The 20,345-nt window shown below is 42.0% G+C and overlaps 1 protein-coding gene across 1 annotated transcript; it reads left to right on the top strand.

The window, feature by feature from the left end:
• The first annotated feature begins 16 nt into the window (after positions 1–16).
• On the top strand, positions 17–13,117 carry CMTM6 (CKLF like MARVEL transmembrane domain containing 6). Its single transcript, XM_085226415.1, has 4 exons — positions 17–388; positions 5,339–5,515; positions 6,934–7,032; positions 8,428–13,117. The coding sequence occupies exons 1-4, from the start codon at positions 35–37 to the stop codon at positions 8,575–8,577; spliced, it is 780 nt and encodes a 259-aa protein (XP_085082541.1). The 5' UTR covers positions 17–34; the 3' UTR covers positions 8,578–13,117.
• The last annotated feature ends 7,228 nt before the right edge of the window (positions 13,118–20,345 follow it).

Genomic DNA, 20,345 nt, shown 5'->3' with positions numbered 1-20,345 from the left:
CGCGCCCACCGCCGTCTGGTGAAAGTTCACAGGGATGCGCCCCAGCTCCCGCGCAAAGGACGGCACACGCGGCCGTCGGGCCCCGCAGGGCAGCAGAGCGGCACGCAGCTGCCCGCCCCTCCTCTCGTGCGCGGGGCCCGCAGGAAGCGCTTTTGTTCCAGCGTCGGCGGGCGGAGCGCTGCCTCCGCCTTCCCGTTCCCGTTCCCTGCCGCGCCGCTCCAGCCGCCGCCCTTTCGCTTCTCGCCGGCTCGGCAGCGCGGCCATGGAGAACGGCGGCGTCTACAACGAGACCACCGAGCCGCGGGCCAAGCTGCCCCTCCGCCGCCGCTGCGGCTGCACCCTGCGGCACCTGCGGGGCTGGCGGCTGGCGCACAAAGCCCTCCAGCCGGTGAGTGCCCTCCGGGCGCGGCGGGGCGGAACGGGGCGCGCTCCTTTCTCGTGTCCTGGCTGAGGCGAAAGGCCGCCGCCAGCACGGCTGCGCTGCTCGGTGCCGTGGCTTACAATCTGAGGGGCAGTGCTTCCTGCAGAGGGCGACGGGGGTGAAAGAGGAGGTGGAAACCCTGCTCCGAAGCTCGGGGTACGGCTGTGGACTTGGCCGCTCCTCGCACACCCCGGCAGCGCCTCTCCTGCCTCCCGTAGAGCATCTAACGCACTGATTGATGGTGACCCGTCCGGACAGCTGAGACGCTGCTTCTCCCCGGGCGGTCCTGCGCGCACTGGAAAATGCAGGCTCCCCTTTTGCCTGCTTGTTGTCATGTTCTGAGTGCCTTCAGCACGTGGGCGCCCGATTCGTGCTGCTGTCTGTCCGGCGATGCTGGTAACGGTGCAAGGAACAGATAGGGGAAGTACTCTCAGGGAAGCAGTGGGACCGGCTGCTGACTCTAAGTGTGTCGGTGCCTGTTTTCCGGCGAAGTGGCTGTTCAGTCAGATGTCTCAAGCTCGGGGGAACCACAGGTGGTTTCCAACACTCTCGTGTGCTCACTGTGCAGAAAAGAGGACATTCTGTTTTTAAATTTTGGCTCACACAGAGTTAAAAGGAAAAGAAAGTTAAACATAGGTGCTGCCAAAAGCAATGTTTTCTTAATAGTGCTTTAAAATCATCATGCCCAAGAATACTTTAAATATATAATCAGATATAACAGCATGTAAGCTTTTTCTTTGTCATCTAGAGTAAGATCTGCTGGCTGTTGCTGCCAAACAAGCAGATCATTTGTATCAGTAGTCTGATGGAATAGAATAAAATATTACATGTGCAACTTCACCAGTGAAGCAAAGCCTTCAACTTGTTACCTGAGCAGAAGCATTCCTTAAAAAGCTTTCCAGGTAGGAGAAAGAGAAGTTACGAGGGGCCTAGTCCTAACCATGATAGGTAGCTCCTTGATAGGCTCCAAAAGTAGTTTGTGATCTATACTTGTCCTACAACGAGAGGAAAAAGAATACTGAATTATAATCATTCACTCTCCTGATTTCTGACACATTTTCCCTTCCTTTTGTTTCCATTTACCAAAATGCACTGTTCTGGAGTTTTTGGTCAAAGCATTTAAAAGAAGCACCAGGAATTACTGAGGGTGGAATCGTCAGTATCCCCAGTAAATGTTTTAGGAAGGATTTTTGGAAATCCCTGTGATTTAGCTAAAATTAGCATCTATTAGCTATCTGTTAAAATAAGGATTTTGTTATTTTCAGGATTATACACTGATTATCACTGGGGTGGACTGCTAAATAGGGTGTTGGTTTCAAAAATCACCTGTCTTTGTTACAGAATAGAATAATAGAATCCTCAGACTTTTAAGGGACCTTTAAAGATCACCTAGTCCAGCTCTGCTGCTATGAACAGGGACACCACAGCTAGATCAGGGTGCTCAGGGCCTGACCCAGCCTGGCCTTGAAAGTTTCCACCACATCACTGGGCCTGTGCCTCACCACCCTCACTGTAAAAGACTTTTTCCTTATATCTAACCTAGATCTTCTGCCTTTAAGCGTAAAAGCATTTCCCTTCGTTCTATCACCACAGACCCATCTAAAGAGTCTGTCCCCTTTTTTCCTGTAGCTCCTCTTTAGGCTGCTCTCAGGTCACTTTGAAGTCTCCTCTTCTCCAGGCTGAACAGCCCCAGCTCCTTACAGGGGAGGTGTTCTATTACTCGGATATTCTTATGGCCCTCCTCGGGACACGCTCCAACAGCTCCATGTCTCTCCTGTTCTGAGGACTCCACATCTGGATGCAGTACTCCAGGTGAGGCCTCACCAGCACAGAGCAGAGGGGAAGGAACACCTCCCTCACCCTGCTGCCCACACTTCTTTTGATGCAGCCCAGGATATGATTGGTTTTCTGGGCTGCAGGGGCACATTGCTGGTTCATGTCCAGCTTCCCATCCACCAGTACCCCCAAGTCCTTTTCAGCTGAGCTGCACTCAATCCTTTCGTATTGTGTCCATCTTGTTTTAGTAATAGGGGTTACCTTGACCCAGGTGCAAGACCTTGCACTTCGATTTGTTGAACCTCATGAGGTTCACTTGGGTGCTCTGCTCAAGCCTGTCTAGATCCCTCTGAATGGCATCCTGTCCTCCTGTCTTTCTGGTGTGTTGACTGCACCCCACAGCTTGGTGTCATCCACAAATTTGCTGAGGGTGCACTCGACCACGCTGTCAATGTCATTGGTGAAGTATTAAAGAGTATCAGTCCCTGCAGTGAACCCTAGGGGATACCACTTGTCACTGATCTCCGTCCAGACGTTGAGCCACTCCAGACATTGACTACCACTCTCTGGACTTGATCCTGCAGCCAGTTCTTTCTCCATTGAACAAGAAGATCAAGTATTTTATAAAATACCGTGAAATCACCTGCAGAAAACTTCTTTGTAGGCATCCTAATTGCGTGGGTTTCTAAATTACTGTTTTGTTTTACTTTTACTATAGCTGGATTGTTTTGTTGTTTTTTACTCCATGATTGGTTCAAATTCAGCACTAAGTTAAATGTCACGGTGCCTACTGTGCCATGGTTGAAGTAGAAATGAGTTCTCATCTAAAGCAGTAGTATTTCTCATTAGCAGTTATTTTACTTTTTAAAAAATACCTTGACCAGAAAGGAAAACTGTAATTCAGCCTCCATCTGCTATTTGTCCTGAACTGTTTGCTTCCTATAGTAGCCCTCACCTTGGAGCAGTACAGAACTAACATTTGTGCTCTTCTAAACTGGAAGGTTTGTGGCAGGAATACCACTGCTGCTTGCCTGCTGCAAGTTCACTGATTTACTTTATATTTGCAGCATTTCTTGTAGCCTTTTCTTTATTAAACCCACCTGAGAAACGTGACATTTGTGCAGAAACTCGCAGTAGCAGTAATGTTAGTGTAGATGAAAAACTTCTTGCTGGCAAAGGGCAGAGGAAGATAATTATTTTCTGTAGGAGAGGGAGGGAAGGTGGAAGCTGACTGTCTGTGTCTTCAGGTGTGACCTTGGTCTTCAGTGTGAAGGAAGCTGTCCCATAGGTTTAGCTGAGCTGCCTCTCTCTGCTCATTGCTGACAGCTTGGAGGAAAACAGTTGTTGGTATTCTGTTCTTTTATTGCTTGGAAGTCTCCACAGGCACAGTGTGGAGAAGGCAAATGTGAAACTAAAGCAAAGGACAAGTCCCATAAAAGACTCCAGTTGATCAATCCTTTTATTTTAATTTTTATTTTGACATGGAACTCCTTTAAGTACTCTTTGAATGTGATTTTCTCTCACTCGCTTGTACGCTCAGCCAAGAGGTTGGTTATGGTTACCTGGGTACTGAAGTCTTCTCAGGGCAGGTTTCCAGAAGGGCTTTTGCTTTCCTTCTGGTCTGTTTTGTTTCTGGTGAAAGTGATGGCTGATATAAAGAGTGCTGATATATAAAGGGGTGGAAATGTAAATCGCAGAAGAGAGGGGAAGAAAAATAAAAACGTACCTCCTATTTTAGCTCACCTTGCAAAAAATGTGAATTAGTCATTGGACAAAACCGTAAGCAGTGTAAGTAATCTTTTGATTATTTAAAAAAAACTCTCTAAAAATTGGAAATTCAGAGCTTAATACATTCCTTGGCCAACCATTGTAATCGCTGATTTAGGTGTGAGTGTTCCTGAGCAATGTGCCTTTGCCAGCAGCTGCATGAGGGAAGGGAAGTATGCTGAGGCCTGATTGTAATATGCAGTTTCCCACCTCCAGTTCTTTCCCTTTCTGAGATCCTGTTTACTTTATACAGGATTGTGTATTCAAAATACAATGTTTTGAAGTGCCCTTCTGAGGTCTGGCTTAGTTGGTGGAATGTGTGATTCTCATGTGCTAAGTCGCTTTTCTTATTTTTACTGTCAGAAAGCCAAAACCGAGGGCAGATAATTATTTTCCAAAATAAGATGCAGATAAAGCACCTGCAACTGTTTTTACATGCCATATCTGGAAAAATGACAATTCTGAATTCTAGAATTTGGTATTTTTCATAGAACTGTCACCCTCCCACATGCTGTTATTAATAATATGATCATCCTTGCACCAGTCTTGATTTTATGACCGACTCTGGTTCCTAATCATTGCTTTGCTCTAATTTTCTGAACTCCTTACTGCACGGATCTATATCCTGTGTCATCTTTACAGGATGAAGAAAACCAGCGAGAAGTGGCCACAAGGAGGGATTATTTAAATACAACATTATTCCTTCCTGCACAAAAAGGTAGCAGAAAATCCAGCAGCAGATGCATGACAGCTGTATGGGAATTAATTCCTGCTGCGTCCTCAAAAAAGGACAGTTGCAGGAAGGCTAGCATAAGCTTCTGCACAGATTAAACATTGTCCAGTGTAGTTTAAACATAGCTTAAACTTTCTGGTTCCTGCAGTTGAGCTGCTGTTATTACAGGGTTCTAAGTACACAAGCTACGCTTTCTCTGAAGTTGATCAAGAGAGGCAGCTGGCTGGATCAATGTCTTTGATTTCACCCCTGCCCCAAACCAAAGTGCATTTAAAATTAAATGCAGCTGTAAGTGGTAAGCAGTAGAGTTTGTGCTTTTCATCTGCCTGGTTTGCTTCCCACTGCCTCCTGCACAGCATCACAAATCAGGAGTCTTTACTTTCTAACCAAAAAGCGAGTTTGGCAGCATGTGCTCAGCTTAACCGAGTGTTGTTCACTGCCTGACTTTAACATCAAGACAAAACTGTGTCCCTGTATTTCTGCATGTAATAAAACAGTACAGAATTGTACGGGGTTCTTTTTAGATCCAGTGTTTTCTTACAGCTGTCTTCATTAATATTGATACCAGAGGCATTCAGACATTCATTTGTTAGAGATATTGATGAGACTTGGTATGATTGAAGTATGTTATTTGTTTGCAGGTCCTCTCTTTTCTGGCTGTTATTTTTGAAGAAATTGTGGAGGATTGTATCAACTGTCATGGGCTGTACTTCTTTGAATTTGTAAGCTGCAGTGCTTTTCTTTTGAGCCTTCTGATCCTGTGTGTGTATTGCACTATTGCATATGAAACATTTGGGAAAGATAAAGTAAACAAAATGGTAAGGAATTTTATTTGTTTTAAATAAACCATTCAATGTAAGCTCTTCAAAACTGCTGTGGAATCAAAAGGCTGTGCAGAGTGAATCTCCTATTATTCTCCATTTAAAAAGTAGACTAAAGGAGGTTACATTACTTGGACTTTTTCAACTTTAAGAGTCTTCTTAATATTGACAGTTTTTAAAAATTGTCCTACATACAGGATGTTAAGACTTATGTGAAAGTCTTTCATAAAGGCTTCCACTATTACACTGTTATAATAGATCACTCCAAAAGCAACACCTTCTATTTATTTCCGTGGAAACTACAACAGATACAAAGAGCTCAGTAACACTGTGAGATAGAGCAAATTCACAGCTAGAAAATGCCATTTGTCATCACAGTCACCACTGTCATCTGTGCATTTTCACTAGAGATGAACAAAAGCCTGCGCTTGTAAAAAAAAAAAAAAAAAAAAAAAATTGCACCAGTGGAGGTGACCCACTGTTGGTGTCACCACTGCTGAAACGCACCATCCACCGCCTCATTGTGCCAACATTTACTGTTTGGTCTCCATAAACATTCAGCAAGTGCCAGTGAATGTCAGTGGGTGCCATTTTTTCCACATGAAGGAATTCAGTTCCACCCCATTGCTTCAGATGCACTCCCATGTCAGACACCATTCTGTCAGACTGCCCTTTTGATGCCATCTGTCACATAGCAATAACACGTAATGGGACGTTGGTGGGAAGGTTCAACCTCTGCTGCCATCCATCAGCATCTGCCTGCCTCTGACCTTGTGGCCATCATAATAAATTAGGAGGCATTACTTTCAGAGCAGCCTTGATATGTATGATATGGTTTTCTGCCAGCATGGTACTTGACATCTGCCTGTCTGTGGTATCTGTTTTTCTACTGAGTGTAGCCTATCTCCTTTTTGATAATAATCGTACTGGTTAATGCTCATGCTTTTATGTTTCAGAAGGTGCACTGGTGTCACAGTGTCACTCTGTGAAGTCAGGAAAGCTGTTGTTTTTGGACTGTCCTTTCAGTGCAAGCACTAACAATATCATGTGAAGGTACAGATAAGGGAGTGTAGTCAGAGACTTGAATGAGCACCTTCACTTACAGGTTTCTAGTCCATACCAGATGGAATAATGTTAGCATGATTGACGTGCACTTGAATTTGACTGTGAAAAAGGTTAAATGTAATGAGAGAAATACTGAAAGAAGATTAAAAAATGATTTAATAAAGTTGACTTTTAAAAATAGTTAATGATATTGAATGTTGGTTGGTAGTGAAATCAGTTTCCTGAATCTCCCATGAACTTCAGTGTTTCAAATAGTAAATTCATTGTCAGATTAACTTGGTTGCTGTTAGGATGTTTGTTTTCAGGTAGCATATCTACGCTTGTGTAACATTCATTTCTTTTATTTGCAGAATTTTTGGACCATGCTAATTATAGGCGCCCTCTTTCTAATAGCTTCAATAGTGCTTGCTGCAACCAGCTCGGGGTCTGCTTTTGAAAAAGCTGCTTGTGTAAGTCTTATAATTGTATCATTTACTTTACATTTAAATTGTATCTTCATTTCTCTGCTCTTGAAACCTCACTTAGTTTGCAGGCAAGAAGCTGGGCAGGGAACAGACTTCGGTGCATTACGTTGTTTCAGGAAGAGAGAGCTATTTTGGAGCTTCTACAAACTGGAAAGCAGGCATTCCTTAGCACTTCTGGGGAGCTCTGTGTACTCTTGAGCTCCCCGGCATCTTTGTTCCTCGCTTAATTTTGCTCCCTTGGCTCCATTCTCTTCCCTGTCCTCTGTCACCGCTCCCTGATAATTTCATCTCTGAAATGCAGATCAGCTGCATTTCCATAATATCCTCCAGTTGTAAAGTCAGCAAGCAACCATATATTTTGTCAGGCATTATAAAACATATGTAGAGAATGCTGGCTTGTAAAGGCTGCGATAAGAATCACAGTTTCCTCAGTGACAGAAATAGAACAACAGGGCATGCACCTCCCGGGAACAATGAAGAGGCTCAGAGCAATACACTATAGAGGCTTTGTGGCGTAGTTCTTACTTATTTGGCACTCTTTTTAAATAACCTTGAAATTGTGAATATGTGAGTTTAATAGATCAAATTTTGATTTTTATTCTTGAATGAATTAAAAAAGAATTAGAAAGGAAAGTGAAATACTTCCACACCATAAGCAGGATGAGCTATTGGATACACACATTTCCGTGTGGTCCTGTTTTGATGCTGATATACTCATACCTAATGGTTTGAGTATAAAGGCTCCCCATTTTTCGCTTTTTTTTTTTTTTTTAAACTGGAAAAACAAAGTAATTGTGATTTAAGACTTATTAGTGTCTAATTGCTTTGGGAAAAAACAGCTACTTAAATTCAGTCAAAATGAGTGTAAGTGTGTACATTTGACTCCTTGCTTGAAAGAAGGTGCTAAAACCAACCTTCTGCTTACCACTCTTCTGCTATGACTAACAATGAAACTTGTCATCCTTACTTGCTGACCCAGCAAGGCCTTGCTGAGGTTCTGCTGGTTTCTCTCTCTTCACCTTCTATCTGTTACTCTTCTTCGCTTGGTCCTTCTAAACTGCATGCATCTGTTGTATAACTGTTCTGCTATACCATCAATGCTATACTTCTTCATTAGTTTTACTGGAAAAAAAGAGAATATATATATACTTTCACTATTAAGATCTGTTTAGAAAATATTTTAACATCCATAGCTGGTTAAGAGAATGAGAACTGTAAAATCTTTTACATTTTATATGCTACAATATGACTTCCAACCCATTGCCAATTTAAATGGAACCAATGATTTAATATACGAGCATTATCAACATATCTCTCCAGACACAGAATACTGTCAGTGTTTGTACATTTTTAATTCCTGTATTCCTTTCACTTTCATAGGTGTTTGGATTTTTTGCAAGTGGGACATTTTTAGCTGAATTTATATGGGAACTTCGGTGCAGTCGGAAACAAAGCACTGAAGAATGCTCTGAAAATCCAGGCCACACTCAAGGTGCCACAGAAGATCAGCCACTGAATAAGCCAAGCTAAACTTTCTGAAATTAGTTCATTTTTGTGAGTGGAGCAAACTAAAACAAAGTTTCAGTGCTCTGTAGGTAATAACTTCTGTCTCTTCCTTCTAATCAGTTTTGTATGCATTGTTCGTCACAAAAATTTAAAGATCTGTAGGCAAGTAATGACATCTTGAGCACTGTGCTTCATTTAGTTTTCTAAGTAACTGGTCCTGCCACCTATTTAGGTGGCATACATTTAAAAAAAAAAAAAGTGTAAATAGAATAACTGAAGGACAATAGTGTGCTGATTTGATTTTGGTAGAAGTGATTAATAAAGGGAAATATGTGATGCAGAAATTCTTAGTTATGCTCTGACGACATTTTCTATATAACTTGGACCAGACACTTCTCTTACAAGTTCCAAATTAGGAGAGCAGAATTCATTCTTATTGGTCAAACAGTGAATGTAAGAGACACCTAACTGCAGCCTTACAAAAATGCTTATCCTTATGCAAGAGTGTGGGATTTTGTTTTTACTGTTCAATCTCTTTCTTCAGTTCTGCCTGTGAGATCAGTTTAATGAAAGCATAGAGTTTTTATGCAGGGGGTAATGTAGTTGTTTATTAAGGAGAGAGCTTTGCACATCATGATCGTCGGTGTTCAAACTTGTATGACAGAATGTTCTTTCAGATTGTTTCAAAACCAAGAAAATTTGCAGGAATAAAGAAAAGCTAGCTGTGAGAGGAAAAATTGAAGAATAAGTATTTTCACAAAGTAACCCTAAATTAGCAATTTGGACATCAATGGGAAAAACATTACTGGGAAAAACATTACTTCACACTGGTACTATCCAGGTGAATATGATTTGCAAGGTTAATGGCATACACAACTTGTCTATGCATAGTTAATGGTGAGCTTTACTGGAATTGTTGTGGACCATGTTATTTTCTTTGCTCTAGTGCACTATGGCACTGGTATAAGACTTCTTACTACTGGCTGGCTCAGCTGGTGAGCAGGTAAATAAATACATGTACCCTAAAGCAACAGGCCATAGGACTGCAAGAAACACTGCTGATGCAGCATGTATCAGACCAGTGATGGACGTATCAGGCTAGATGCTGATGGCTATAAATAAAATGGAAAAAAGGCATTTTTTTAGATGTCTGAGGTAGAAGCAAAGTTGCTAGACATCATGTAGAGGAATGCCTTCAAAAGTAGAGCAAAATGCCATAAGCCAAGAGATGTTCCAAAAATACCAGAGCACATGAGAAAAAAAAAAAAGCTGATTATGCAAAAACAGTTCTTGTTTGAATTCTCATGACATCTGTAATGTCTTCCAGGCATTAACACCATCTCATCAATATTCTTGTCTGACAAATTTATAGTCCTGTAACCTGTTGTGGCAGTGCTGAGACTAAGCCCTCCAGGAATTGTGTATGAGGGCTGTATTTGGAAAGGGATGAGGAAGCCGGTGTAAGAGAAAGCAGTGTAAAAGGTCAATTTTTTTTTCCTAGTACTGTTACTTTCAGGTGAACATGAGTTTGTGATGTTCTCTCCCTAAGCTCCGAGCCTTAACTTTAACACTACACTTTGCTTGGGGAATGTAACATTCTGACAGCTGGTGTGAAGCACCAAGTTTAAGCTGTGTCTTGGTTTCAGAGCCATGTATAAAATACATATTTCCTTGTACGGATCTTGCCTTGAAGATGAAATGTTATTTGCATGTCATTTATTTTCTTGTATTTATTAGAATCCATTTGCACTAACCTGATCTCAGTGTAGCTGTACAGAGCTTGTTGTAGCTGTGTCTGAAAACTGGGTAGATCAGAGATGTGTTTGTTTACAATAGGCAATAGGAAACTGGTCACAGGGAGAAATATCTCTGCTGCAATTCAGTGTCTGACTTTGGCGTATATGTTCACAATGGTGATTAGCATTTTAGGTTGGTGTGAGTTTTTTGTGGGTTTGTTTGTTTTTGTTTCCTTTTTAGTTTATTGCTGAAGATTCTTCTGAATTTTTCCGACATCAAGATTTCTGTTGTTTCTTAATCTTGATGCTATAAATACAGCATAAAATTAACAAGGTGCTGCTGATATTATTTAAACAATGCAGGACTATAACAAAACTTTCATCTTGAGGTAATCTTTCCTTTTTTTTTTTTTTCTTAGCTTAAAATATATGAAGAGAGTTATGGGTTTTGATTACCTTCTCTATCGACTTTTCTCTGCCTAAGTGATTTGCTATTGGCATCCACTCCTGAATTGGAGATGTAGGTACTGAGAGAGGGATCCATGAAGCCATTTCTCTGCCTTGGGCTTCCCTATCCTATCTGGTATCTACCACTGATTCTTTACAGGCAAACTGGAATACAGAAGTTATTTTTACAAAAAGGTGCCACAAGCAGTTGGTGTCAGAAGTGACTGGAACTGAGTTGTGACTCCCACGACCTGTGTCAGACCTTCTGAAACAGAAATATTGCCAACCTTTGCAGAATAGTTTGATGGATTCTCTTGCTACGTACATGCTGGCATCCCTGGTATATTTCAGGTTGTTAAGAGTGAGGATTTTTTAACATACGCTTCATTTTCCTTGTAGCTGTTCCAAGCAGTAAGCGTTTACACATTCTCTCACCAACTGGCTGATCTCTCTATGGATTTGAGAACCAAATTCTGTTGACTGAAAGGGATGAAAGCATTGCCACCAGCTAATGAAAATGAGCAGGCAGTTTTCTAGAAACTGGTTAGATCTGTTTTCCCTTGTCATAGGATTTTCCTAATAGGAGACATGAAATTCTTTAAAACAATACATAGTGCTCTATCCCAGATACTGTTTAACTGGCATTCATCTGTCATATAGTGAAGTAGTTAGGGCTATGAGTTTGAGGTAATTGCTTAAACTGTTGCTCCCAAAACAGCTGTTTGTTAACAAAGCAGTTTCTGTATGGTTGTACTGTTAATCCTAGGCTTTTAAGCTTGAGGGTAGGGTGTAGTTGTTTTTTTGTTGTTGTTGTTTAGAAATAGTTGGGAATGAGGTTTGTTTGTATCTATGCAGTCCTCTGCTGCTGCTTAACTTGCTTTGTCAGTTCCCCAGGGTACAAGGGCAGATGTGTGTCTCTGCAACCCCCAGGCCAGTTAGGATGAGAGACTTCCTTACTACCACAGCCAAGCAGAGTGGTCTCCTGCTGTCCTGATGTGCTCCCGTCATGTTCCTGGTGTTGGTTGCAGGCTTTGAGTGTCTTTCCTCCCAGTAGGCTGATCCCAAAGGATGGCACTGGATTAAACATCAGTTTTTGCAGGAACTCTTTCTGGCTGTATGTCTCCTACACTCTCGTGCGCTGTCAGCAAAGTGGTTTGCAAGTTTCCCAGCCTGTACCTGATTAACCCATTCTGCTTTCTTTAAATCAGCTATTTACATTGCTAAACAAAGTTGGCTGAATGTGACTGAAGTGGATTAGGGATTCTTCAAGAGAATGGTGGGAGCTTTAGCAGAAGGGCAGTTATGAGAAACTATCTTAAATTTCTTTCCCTGATTGCAAAGCAGCCACACTTGTACAGTCTTAACTGATAGTAAAACCTGTGGAAAGGAGCAGTTGGCATGGTACATCAAGCTGAAGATTGTCTTCACCTTCTTCAACGCTGTGCTTGACAGTGGTGCTGTGAGCCTGCTCAGACACATTCAAAGCTTTAGCCTTCTCCAGTCGAGCCCGTCCAAAAATATTTGAAGGCTCCGCACTGACTTTCAGGCATCTCTTATGCTTACGGTGCTGTGAGAATCAGTGCAGAGGGTTCTCCTGGACATGTGAAGACTTGCTGTTAAGTAGCTGAACTGTGAGTTTATGCTCTGAAAAGCCACATGTACGTTATGTAGAGTATGAACTTTTAAAGTGTTAAGCGCATATTAAAATCATAATGCTGGCCATGCCCTTTGGATTCAAGTATTTGAAGGAATTGTGCCCTACAGCTTGTACTCTGTGCTTGAAAACAGCAGGGCAGGGTTGTGGTCCTGTACAGCTCAGTTCTACCATTGCACCCACCAACTTTAAAATGCAGTGAACTGTTTCGTGCAATGCTAAGAGCTCAGCACAAGATGTTTTTGCATAATGGCCATTGTGGTAATCTTCACTCCATTCAAACTTGTGCAATAAAAATACCAACCTTACTACACTGAAGGGAAACATTTTGTGAGATATTTGAGGGATTGTACAAAGTTGTAATGAATTAATATGCTGGTAGTGCCTTTAAGATGGAAATTCATCTTTGTTTTATTTTATTGCTGTAAGCAGCAGGAGATGTCTAGATTAAATTTTATGCTGTTCAGAACTATCACTTTTATACCTTTGAGAACTTAAGTGCCTTTTAATGATTATTAAATCAGAATGATAATGCAATTGTTTTATATATATTAAAAAAAAAAGCATATAGTTTTTTAGCCAGCGTTGCCTTGAACTTCCATTAAAATAATTGTAAAATGTTTAATTATTTTTCCATTCTAAATCTGTCATTTTTTTAATGTATTATGTTCTTTTGGTCCTTAAAGATGTTTTGTAATCATTTTTAAAATAAAATATTAGTAAATAAGTTTCTGGTTTCTACTGCTAATGATTCTGTATCAGTATGTAGTTCTCTCAGAACAAACTATAGGAAATAACATCATTCTTTGTTCCTGGTTTGGAGGAAGGAGCTTGCATTGTGTTTGCCTGTTACTAGGGAAGAGTGTCCAACTTGCAAATTTGCAAAGCTGGATGTTTTCAGTGGAAGCTTCCAGGAAGAAAGGTCCAATAATGTCAGTATTGTCCCATGTCATAGGGTCCAACCAAGCTAGTCAATGACAGACTTCACACCTATTATGGCCTAAGGGTACTGCAACAAGTGTAATTCAAGTGCTGGTTTCCTATTGTCTTGATTAGTTGGAGATGAGAAATGAAGTGGTAACTTGTTAAAGGAAGGAACACAAATAAACATAAGGTGTCATGAGCAAATTGTATCTTTTGGTGTAGAAAAATGCAGATGACCGAGCTACCAGGTTGAGGAGGAGTCACTGGATCCTTTAGAAATGTCTGTTTGATTGTTGGTGGCTGGGGTATGGAAAAGGAAATAATAAACTTGCATGCTTTCTGGCAGGGTAACTTTTTTTGTATAATCAGGTTGCTTCTTGCCTATTCATTTTGGGAGCAGGAGGAGAGTTGCACTTTTTTATCCTGTACACTGAAATTGGAGTAATGAACTATATTTTTCTTTATATTATTTATTAAATGTGAAATTCTCTATGATGTATTTGCCAGAGATGAATGTAAACCTAAGAGTTGATGGGGGAAAAGGCCTCTAATACCATAAACTAAATTAAATTTGAAAACTAGGTGCAAGCATACAATAAGGGCAAAATGTAGAAGGAGGGAATTTCAGAGGATTTACAGAGTGAGTTCTAAGAAACTTGATTAAGATTTAATAATTAGGAACATAACCACAGTTTGTCCTGTTACTGCTAGAACTGTGACAACTCCTTTCTCAGCAGTGTAATCCAAATTAATTTACTGTAAATGACCAGAATGGCAGAGTAGGGCTGAACATAGATTGGTAATCTGCATCTTATCTTTGTGAGTGGCACAGGCACCTCCTGATTGCTGTTGTTTGCTGACCACCTGCCTTATTGCATAACCTCCTTCATGTGGCTGTGCAGGAATCTCCTTGGCTGGGTGGTGGTTTTGACTTCCCTTTGAATTCAGAATAGCTATTCTTTGCTCGCTTAAAGGAAGCACAAGGAAGTCGAGTAATGTTTTTGCATTCTGTTGCACTACCCACACGGTGCAGCTGCTCACATATTGTTGTCTGCATCTGCTGAGAAGCTGCAGGAGAAAAGTTTGCCCACAAGAGGGCAAAGACGGTCGGGTAATTGAAATAATCTGGTCCGAAGCACTTTGTTCTCTTCCGACCTGTATTTTCATTGGAGCCGAAGCCCATTTGCCCTCTGCTTTTGTCAGTGTGACTATAAATTGAACAGAGTATTTTAGTGATGATTTTTACAGTCACTTCTTAAAATGTAGCTTGGTGGATTTCTGGTAGTAGATCAATATTGTTTCAATGCAATACTTTAGCTAAGCAGTTTGCAACAGTGAAAGTTTTGCTTTTATTCCTTCTGTTTTGTAGCCTGTCAAGAGATCTCTTTAAGTTTTCCTTATTTTTATTATGAAGTCAACTTTCAGCTGCATGATGACTCTGGACCTATCATGCACTATTGCAGCTTTGAAGACTTTTGTGGTCTGTATTATGCTGTGGTTTTCGGTTGAAAGGCCTGTTGATCCTGGGTAGGCGAGGAGGCAGAAGAAAGGAATGGGGAGTACCTGTGCATTTCTTAAGACTCTGGGGAAGCTAAATGAGAGAAGCTTATTATCAAAACAAATGCAAATAATGTATGCTGGAAAAATGTCAGGGTCCACAAACAGAAATGTTGGCACACATAGCCATAAAGCGTGCCTGACAGGGCTGCTCGCATTTCCAGTCCTCCACAGGCACCACAGCAAAACTTGCTTTGAGCCACTTGCATGTCCTGATCACTCATTCAATTTATTTCATATGACCTATTATCTCTTGGCTGAATATTAGAACAGGACTGGAGAAATAAAACAGCCTGGGCTGTTTTGAAGTTGGCACGTCCTGAGGTGAGAGTCAGGGCTTCACAAGGAGGTGACAGCATAAACACATTCTTCTGTAACACAACTCATTTGCAGCTTGATGAGGACAACACACAACAAGCATATCCAGTCAGGTATCTGTTGCTAGATACTCTGCACAAAAGCATGTCGCCGTCTGCAGAGCCAAGTTTGGAGACTACTTCACAACTCCCTTTAACCATCATTTGTGTTTGTCATAAGACTTACTGAAGTCATAATATTGTATAATGTAAGCATTGCAAGTTTTTTATTATTATATGCTCTACACTTGCTTAGAGAATTACTAGGTAAAGTGTTGCTCAAAATAACCCATCTGACTGTCTTCATTACAGCCTTCCTTTGCACTGGCTGTCATTCTTCTTCCAAAAATCTCAGTGCAGACATTCTGAAATCCCCGCTCCCACTCATCTGTACGTAAGGGAGGAGTGGTTTCTTAGCCACTTTGTAGTCTCTACACAGCTAACCTAAGACTTGGAACTGCTGCTTTATAGTACCATGAGCTTTAGCTTTAGCTGCATCTCTGCTGGTTTCTCAAAGCAGCTGAGATAAAGTGACTGTGGAGGTCTAGCTGAAGGGGTACAACGCAGCAATAGAAACCAGTCTACTAATGTAAGTATGCCTGTTTTCTGTCTCACAGTTCTCTTACCCAGAAAGGCTTGTTTTATGAATGAATAAATGTTGTCCTTGACTTGGTACAGTTTTTTAATTGTTAACTCTTGTTTCTGGCAGTGGCGCCTCTCATTTGAGGGTAACAAGGGCATAATTATTCAGCTCTCATGCATCACAAACTGCTGAGCATGAGGTATTAATGGAGTGCTTTGCCGCCACCATAGCTTAATAGCTACAGCTGCAGCGTTGTGCTCGTTTGGCTGGGGCTCATGAAAAAGGGGTATGCAGCTCATTAAGTTTTATGTTAAAAGTGATTTACAGACATAGAAATAACAGTAGATTGTGCTAGATGGACAAAGCACTTCTGAAATAGAAGGAGCTATTATACCAGCAGAGCTGTGATTCACACCCATGTCAGGGAAGCCATCAGCACTAGTCTACCTTGGTACAAGCCCCAGTGACCTCAGAAAAAAAAAGAAAAAGAAAAAGCTGTGCTCTGTAATAGCGTATGCTGCAGGACTGTACAAGGAGGGGGAGGAAATCAAAATTTAACTGATGCTTTTGGCTAGCTACAGGCTTTGAGGTCATAGTATTGTAGATAATGATACAGAGTTCCTAGCTTGCTCTCTTCACATCCACCCAGCTATTGCATGAGCTCTGCTATTAGCCAAGAGGCACATGCTGGAATTAAGAGGTGTGTGCTGCTGCAGCTCCACATGGCAAAGCAAATCTACTCCGGCCCTACCCTGAGATGTACCACTCCACCTGGTAGCTGATGGAGGAAGAGGCACATGGAGAATTAGCAAAAGGGTAATGTATGCTCCTGAGTCACTGTGCTGCTATGAATCCTCCTCTTCATTGAGTGCACAAGGAAGAATGGCTAAGTATTAAGGCCAGTCCTAAGAAAATAGCCTCCAAGAGACACAGTGCGTGTCTCTGGCAGAATGAAGTTTATTTACTCTCATCGGGCTGTGAAAAACAAGGATGATGTAATTTCCTAGTCTGTCTCTGTTAGGGTTAGGTGCCTCTGAGGCTACACCTTTGTTTTCTTCCTCCAGGTTTCTAGAGCCTTGCTGCACTTCCTCCTATGCCATAAGGCTACTTGACTGCTGTTGCTCTTCCTGCACAAGTGTAAACGTTTAAGAACAGAACACATGTCTCAGACCCACTGAATTTACAGCTGACTCTGTTAGAGGTCTGGTCTGATATTCTGCTCTGCAGAGATAAATGACCCACTGCTCTGCTTGGCCTGCTATGTCATCCACACATCAATTGCTGGGGCATTTTTGTCTTTCTGGCAGTCCCTTCATCAGCCACAGAAACATGCAGATGTTTCCTTCACCACCAACCCTTACTTTTTTCTGCACCTGGAAACACATACACACTGAGCACAGGTTACTTGGTTCATTGCTTTCCTTCTGTGCAATTCTCTCTCTTCTGCAGGTGCTTGGTTTGCTAAGCAGCTGTACAGCTTTGCAGGGTTCCAACCTATGGCATGCCTCTCCAGTCTCAGGGAAGAAAAGATCTGAGGGTGATTTATGGGGCAGTACCTCTGTGCACCAGAACAGTACTAACACCATTTAAGGGCCAACCAAAGCAACCTGTATACTCTGTAGCAGGGAGTGTTGGCATGGGACACCTGTTCTTAACACTGTGCCTCAGTGTTAGTTCATGCTGCTGTCTGAATTCCCTGGTACAGGGAGAAGGGCAGGACTGCTGTGCTTTTGCTAATGTCTTAGGTTGCAGCTTATTAATTTCAAATGGTTGCTTTGTGCACTGCTGTTATTCTAGGTCTATAAAAATCTAAAGATTAATATAAAACATCCACAACACCTGGGGCATTTTGAATTTAACTCAGCTCAAGCCAGGATCCAAAGAAGTGCATTTCAATTGAAATCCAGTTTATCTACTTCCTTTCTTCTGCTTCAAAAGCTAGGGCTTTCCTGACTGGATAATCTCTGCAAGTCTTCTGCTGCTCAAACACAAGCTGTACTTGAGAGCAGTAAGCATGCAACCACTGATAAAACTGCTTTTGAAAACATTCATCATATGCTCCTTTTCACAAAGCTGTAGTTCAGCACTATGGAACAAAAGGTGCCACTGGAGGTCGTGTTCAGGATGCGATAAGAAATCACTAACCCACAGAACAGCAGTGCTCTAAGCTGCTCTCTTGGAAAATGTTGGGTCACTTCGATTTTGGTTTCATTTGCACTTTTTTTTCTAGCTCTGCTCTCCTCAATCCTCAGTACCGTCGCCTTAAACGGAAATGGTTGCTCTCTGCCTCATTGTTATTAACCCTTCCTGTCACGCTGCTGTCCCAGTAGCTTTTGCCAGCACAAAACAAGCATCTGCAGTATTGTGCCTGTGGCTACTCTGTATTTCTAAAGCCTAGCTTTCACACCACCAAAGCCAGAACAGTACCAGAAATTTCAGGTTCTAAATTCTGCCTCACTCTAAAGTTGAAAGCTTGTCTTGGCAGCTACCTCGCCTACGAGGGAGGAAACTCCTTGGGCTGCAGCGTGGCTGGGCCTGGCAGGTGATGAGAGCTTGTTTGATAGTTAATAAATTGTAAAGTCATTAGCCCAGTAAATCAGTGCAGATACAAGGTGACAGTCAAAAAGAGCATAAAGCTATTTTATTGTTTATGGGCTTTTCCTTTGGATTCAGACTCCAACTGGTGGGAACCCACTGCATACAGGTCAGTCTCTACCAATAAACAACAGCACACGCTTACTGTGTGCCTGCAAGAGGCTGGCGTGCTGAACAGGGGACTGGCTGAGACTGTTGGACTCTGGGCTCAGGGACAGGCAGAATAGAAACAAACTTCAGAACGGCCAGTTGGAGGTAATGAGCAACCTCTAGAATGGCCATGTGTTTTCCAGCTACTGTCTCATGTTGGAAAAAAAAGTAATCATCTTTCTCCAGGAGGGAAAGACAACAGTGTGAATTTCTGACCTGTTTCCATGGAGTTAAACAAGTCCTGGGACCAGGGACCAAAACCATAAGCTGTGTGCTCCCAGCAGGAGCTGTGAGAGCGTAGCCCTACGCATCTGCAAAGGAGAGAAAGGTAAGCCAAGGGCAGATCCTGCACCTGTGCTGCAGTCTGAAACATGAGGCGTGCACACAGCCTGCTCAAGAATACCCCAGAGCTCTGCAGAGAGGGCACTCTGCTGCTCCATGGGCTTAAAGAATGGCAGGTTGGTCTCCTGCAACCCCCTCTCACTGTCTCACACTATGAGGATTACCTCCAAGGCTCCAGCCCAGTGCTAGACTCAGCAGTCGGGCCCAGTGATGTGTAACTGCAGCCTTCCTTATCTCTGTGGTGAAGAAGTCCAAATGCAGGTGTGTACCCCTAGCACGAAGGGTGCATGAGGCCACTGTCTAGCACACAGCCCCTCCAGCACCGCAGCAGCACTTCGCTTTCCGTTGTCTCTAAGAAAAATAGCCTTAAGTTAAACAAGGCCAAACACATGGCAACTTGATGCTATTTTTCTCAGCCTCTAGGTCATGTTTATTGCAGCTTCCTTAAGCTGTAGCAGAACATGAAATTCCTAGACAAAGATATGTAATACATATGCTGTGGGAAAGCAGAGAAGAGAGACTTTTCTGTCACTGCAGGCACTGTTTAAGCTCTAATGCAGCCACGAACTATTGATATCTGCCAGCTCCTCTGACAGCAAATAATGTGCTCACATTAGATACTTCCCTCGTAAGCTTTCTACTAATGTTTGCACCTGCTTTTTCTCCTTGTGCCCTGTGCCTTTTTGTCCTAATGAGTTCATAGTCCTCTTTCCTGGAGCATCACTCAGAATTCCCTCCTTCATTAAAACCATGAAATTAATTCATTTTTGACCCAACATCCTGTCGTCTCATATCCCACATAGCGATATATTCCTAAATCCCCTTTAGAAGCACAGAATCCAGTCCCTTGCAGTAAGTAAACACAATGCAAAATGCAGGTATTTTAGGGCAACAGAAGAAACTGTCACATAACCTGCAGTCTTCATCCAGTACTGTGCTCCTCAAGCTTTTCAGAACCATCCTTCCTCTTTTTTTTTCCTTTTTTGGTAGAAGTTTCATTTCCCCTTCTCACTTACCCTGTTCTTACCCTCACAAAGACACTATTCAATCTCTAGCTTTTCTCAAATCCCCAGAGGTCAAACACCAACTTTTTCTTTTTTTCATTATGAATCAGCTTGTTACCTCTTTTCTTCTCTCTTTTTTTTAAATACAATTTTCAGCAAAACTGAACCCCAAGATCTACCTGTGTTGATTCAAAGGAACAACAACACTCTTCTTGGGACTGAAGAAGATGGACATTTCTGTGTGGAACAGTCAAGAGACCAGCGCATCTACACACCAGGGAAAGTGAATAGTTTTTTTCTGGGGCTCAAAATATCTTTCATCCTCCAGAATACTTCCTGATGCTTCCCAGACAGAAAATCACTGCACTGGTAAAGGAAAAAAAAAAAAAAAGGAGCAAGGAGCAAGATAACAATCCAATTATCAAAGCCATCACATCATCCAAA

This window comes from Meleagris gallopavo, chromosome 6 (genome assembly GCF_905368555.1).
Source record: "Meleagris gallopavo chromosome 6, MGAL_WU_HG_1.1, whole genome shotgun sequence".
In the NCBI taxonomy this organism is placed as follows: Eukaryota; Metazoa; Chordata; class Aves; order Galliformes; family Phasianidae; genus Meleagris; species Meleagris gallopavo.
Note: the sequence above shows the minus strand (reverse complement) of the source record. Positions and strands in the feature narration are given on the sequence as shown.

Excerpts from the sequence above, each read along its gene's own strand:
- CMTM6 (XM_085226415.1), top strand. The coding sequence starts at position 35 with ATGCGCCCCAGCTCCCGCGCAAAGGACGGCACACGCGGCCGTCGGGCC. Across the intron at positions 389-5,338 it reads CGCACAAAGCCCTCCAGCCG|GTCCTCTCTTTTCTGGCTGT; the intron begins GTGAGTGCCCTC and ends ATTTGTTTGCAG. Across the intron at positions 5,516-6,933 it reads AAGATAAAGTAAACAAAATG|AATTTTTGGACCATGCTAAT; the intron begins GTAAGGAATTTT and ends TTTTATTTGCAG.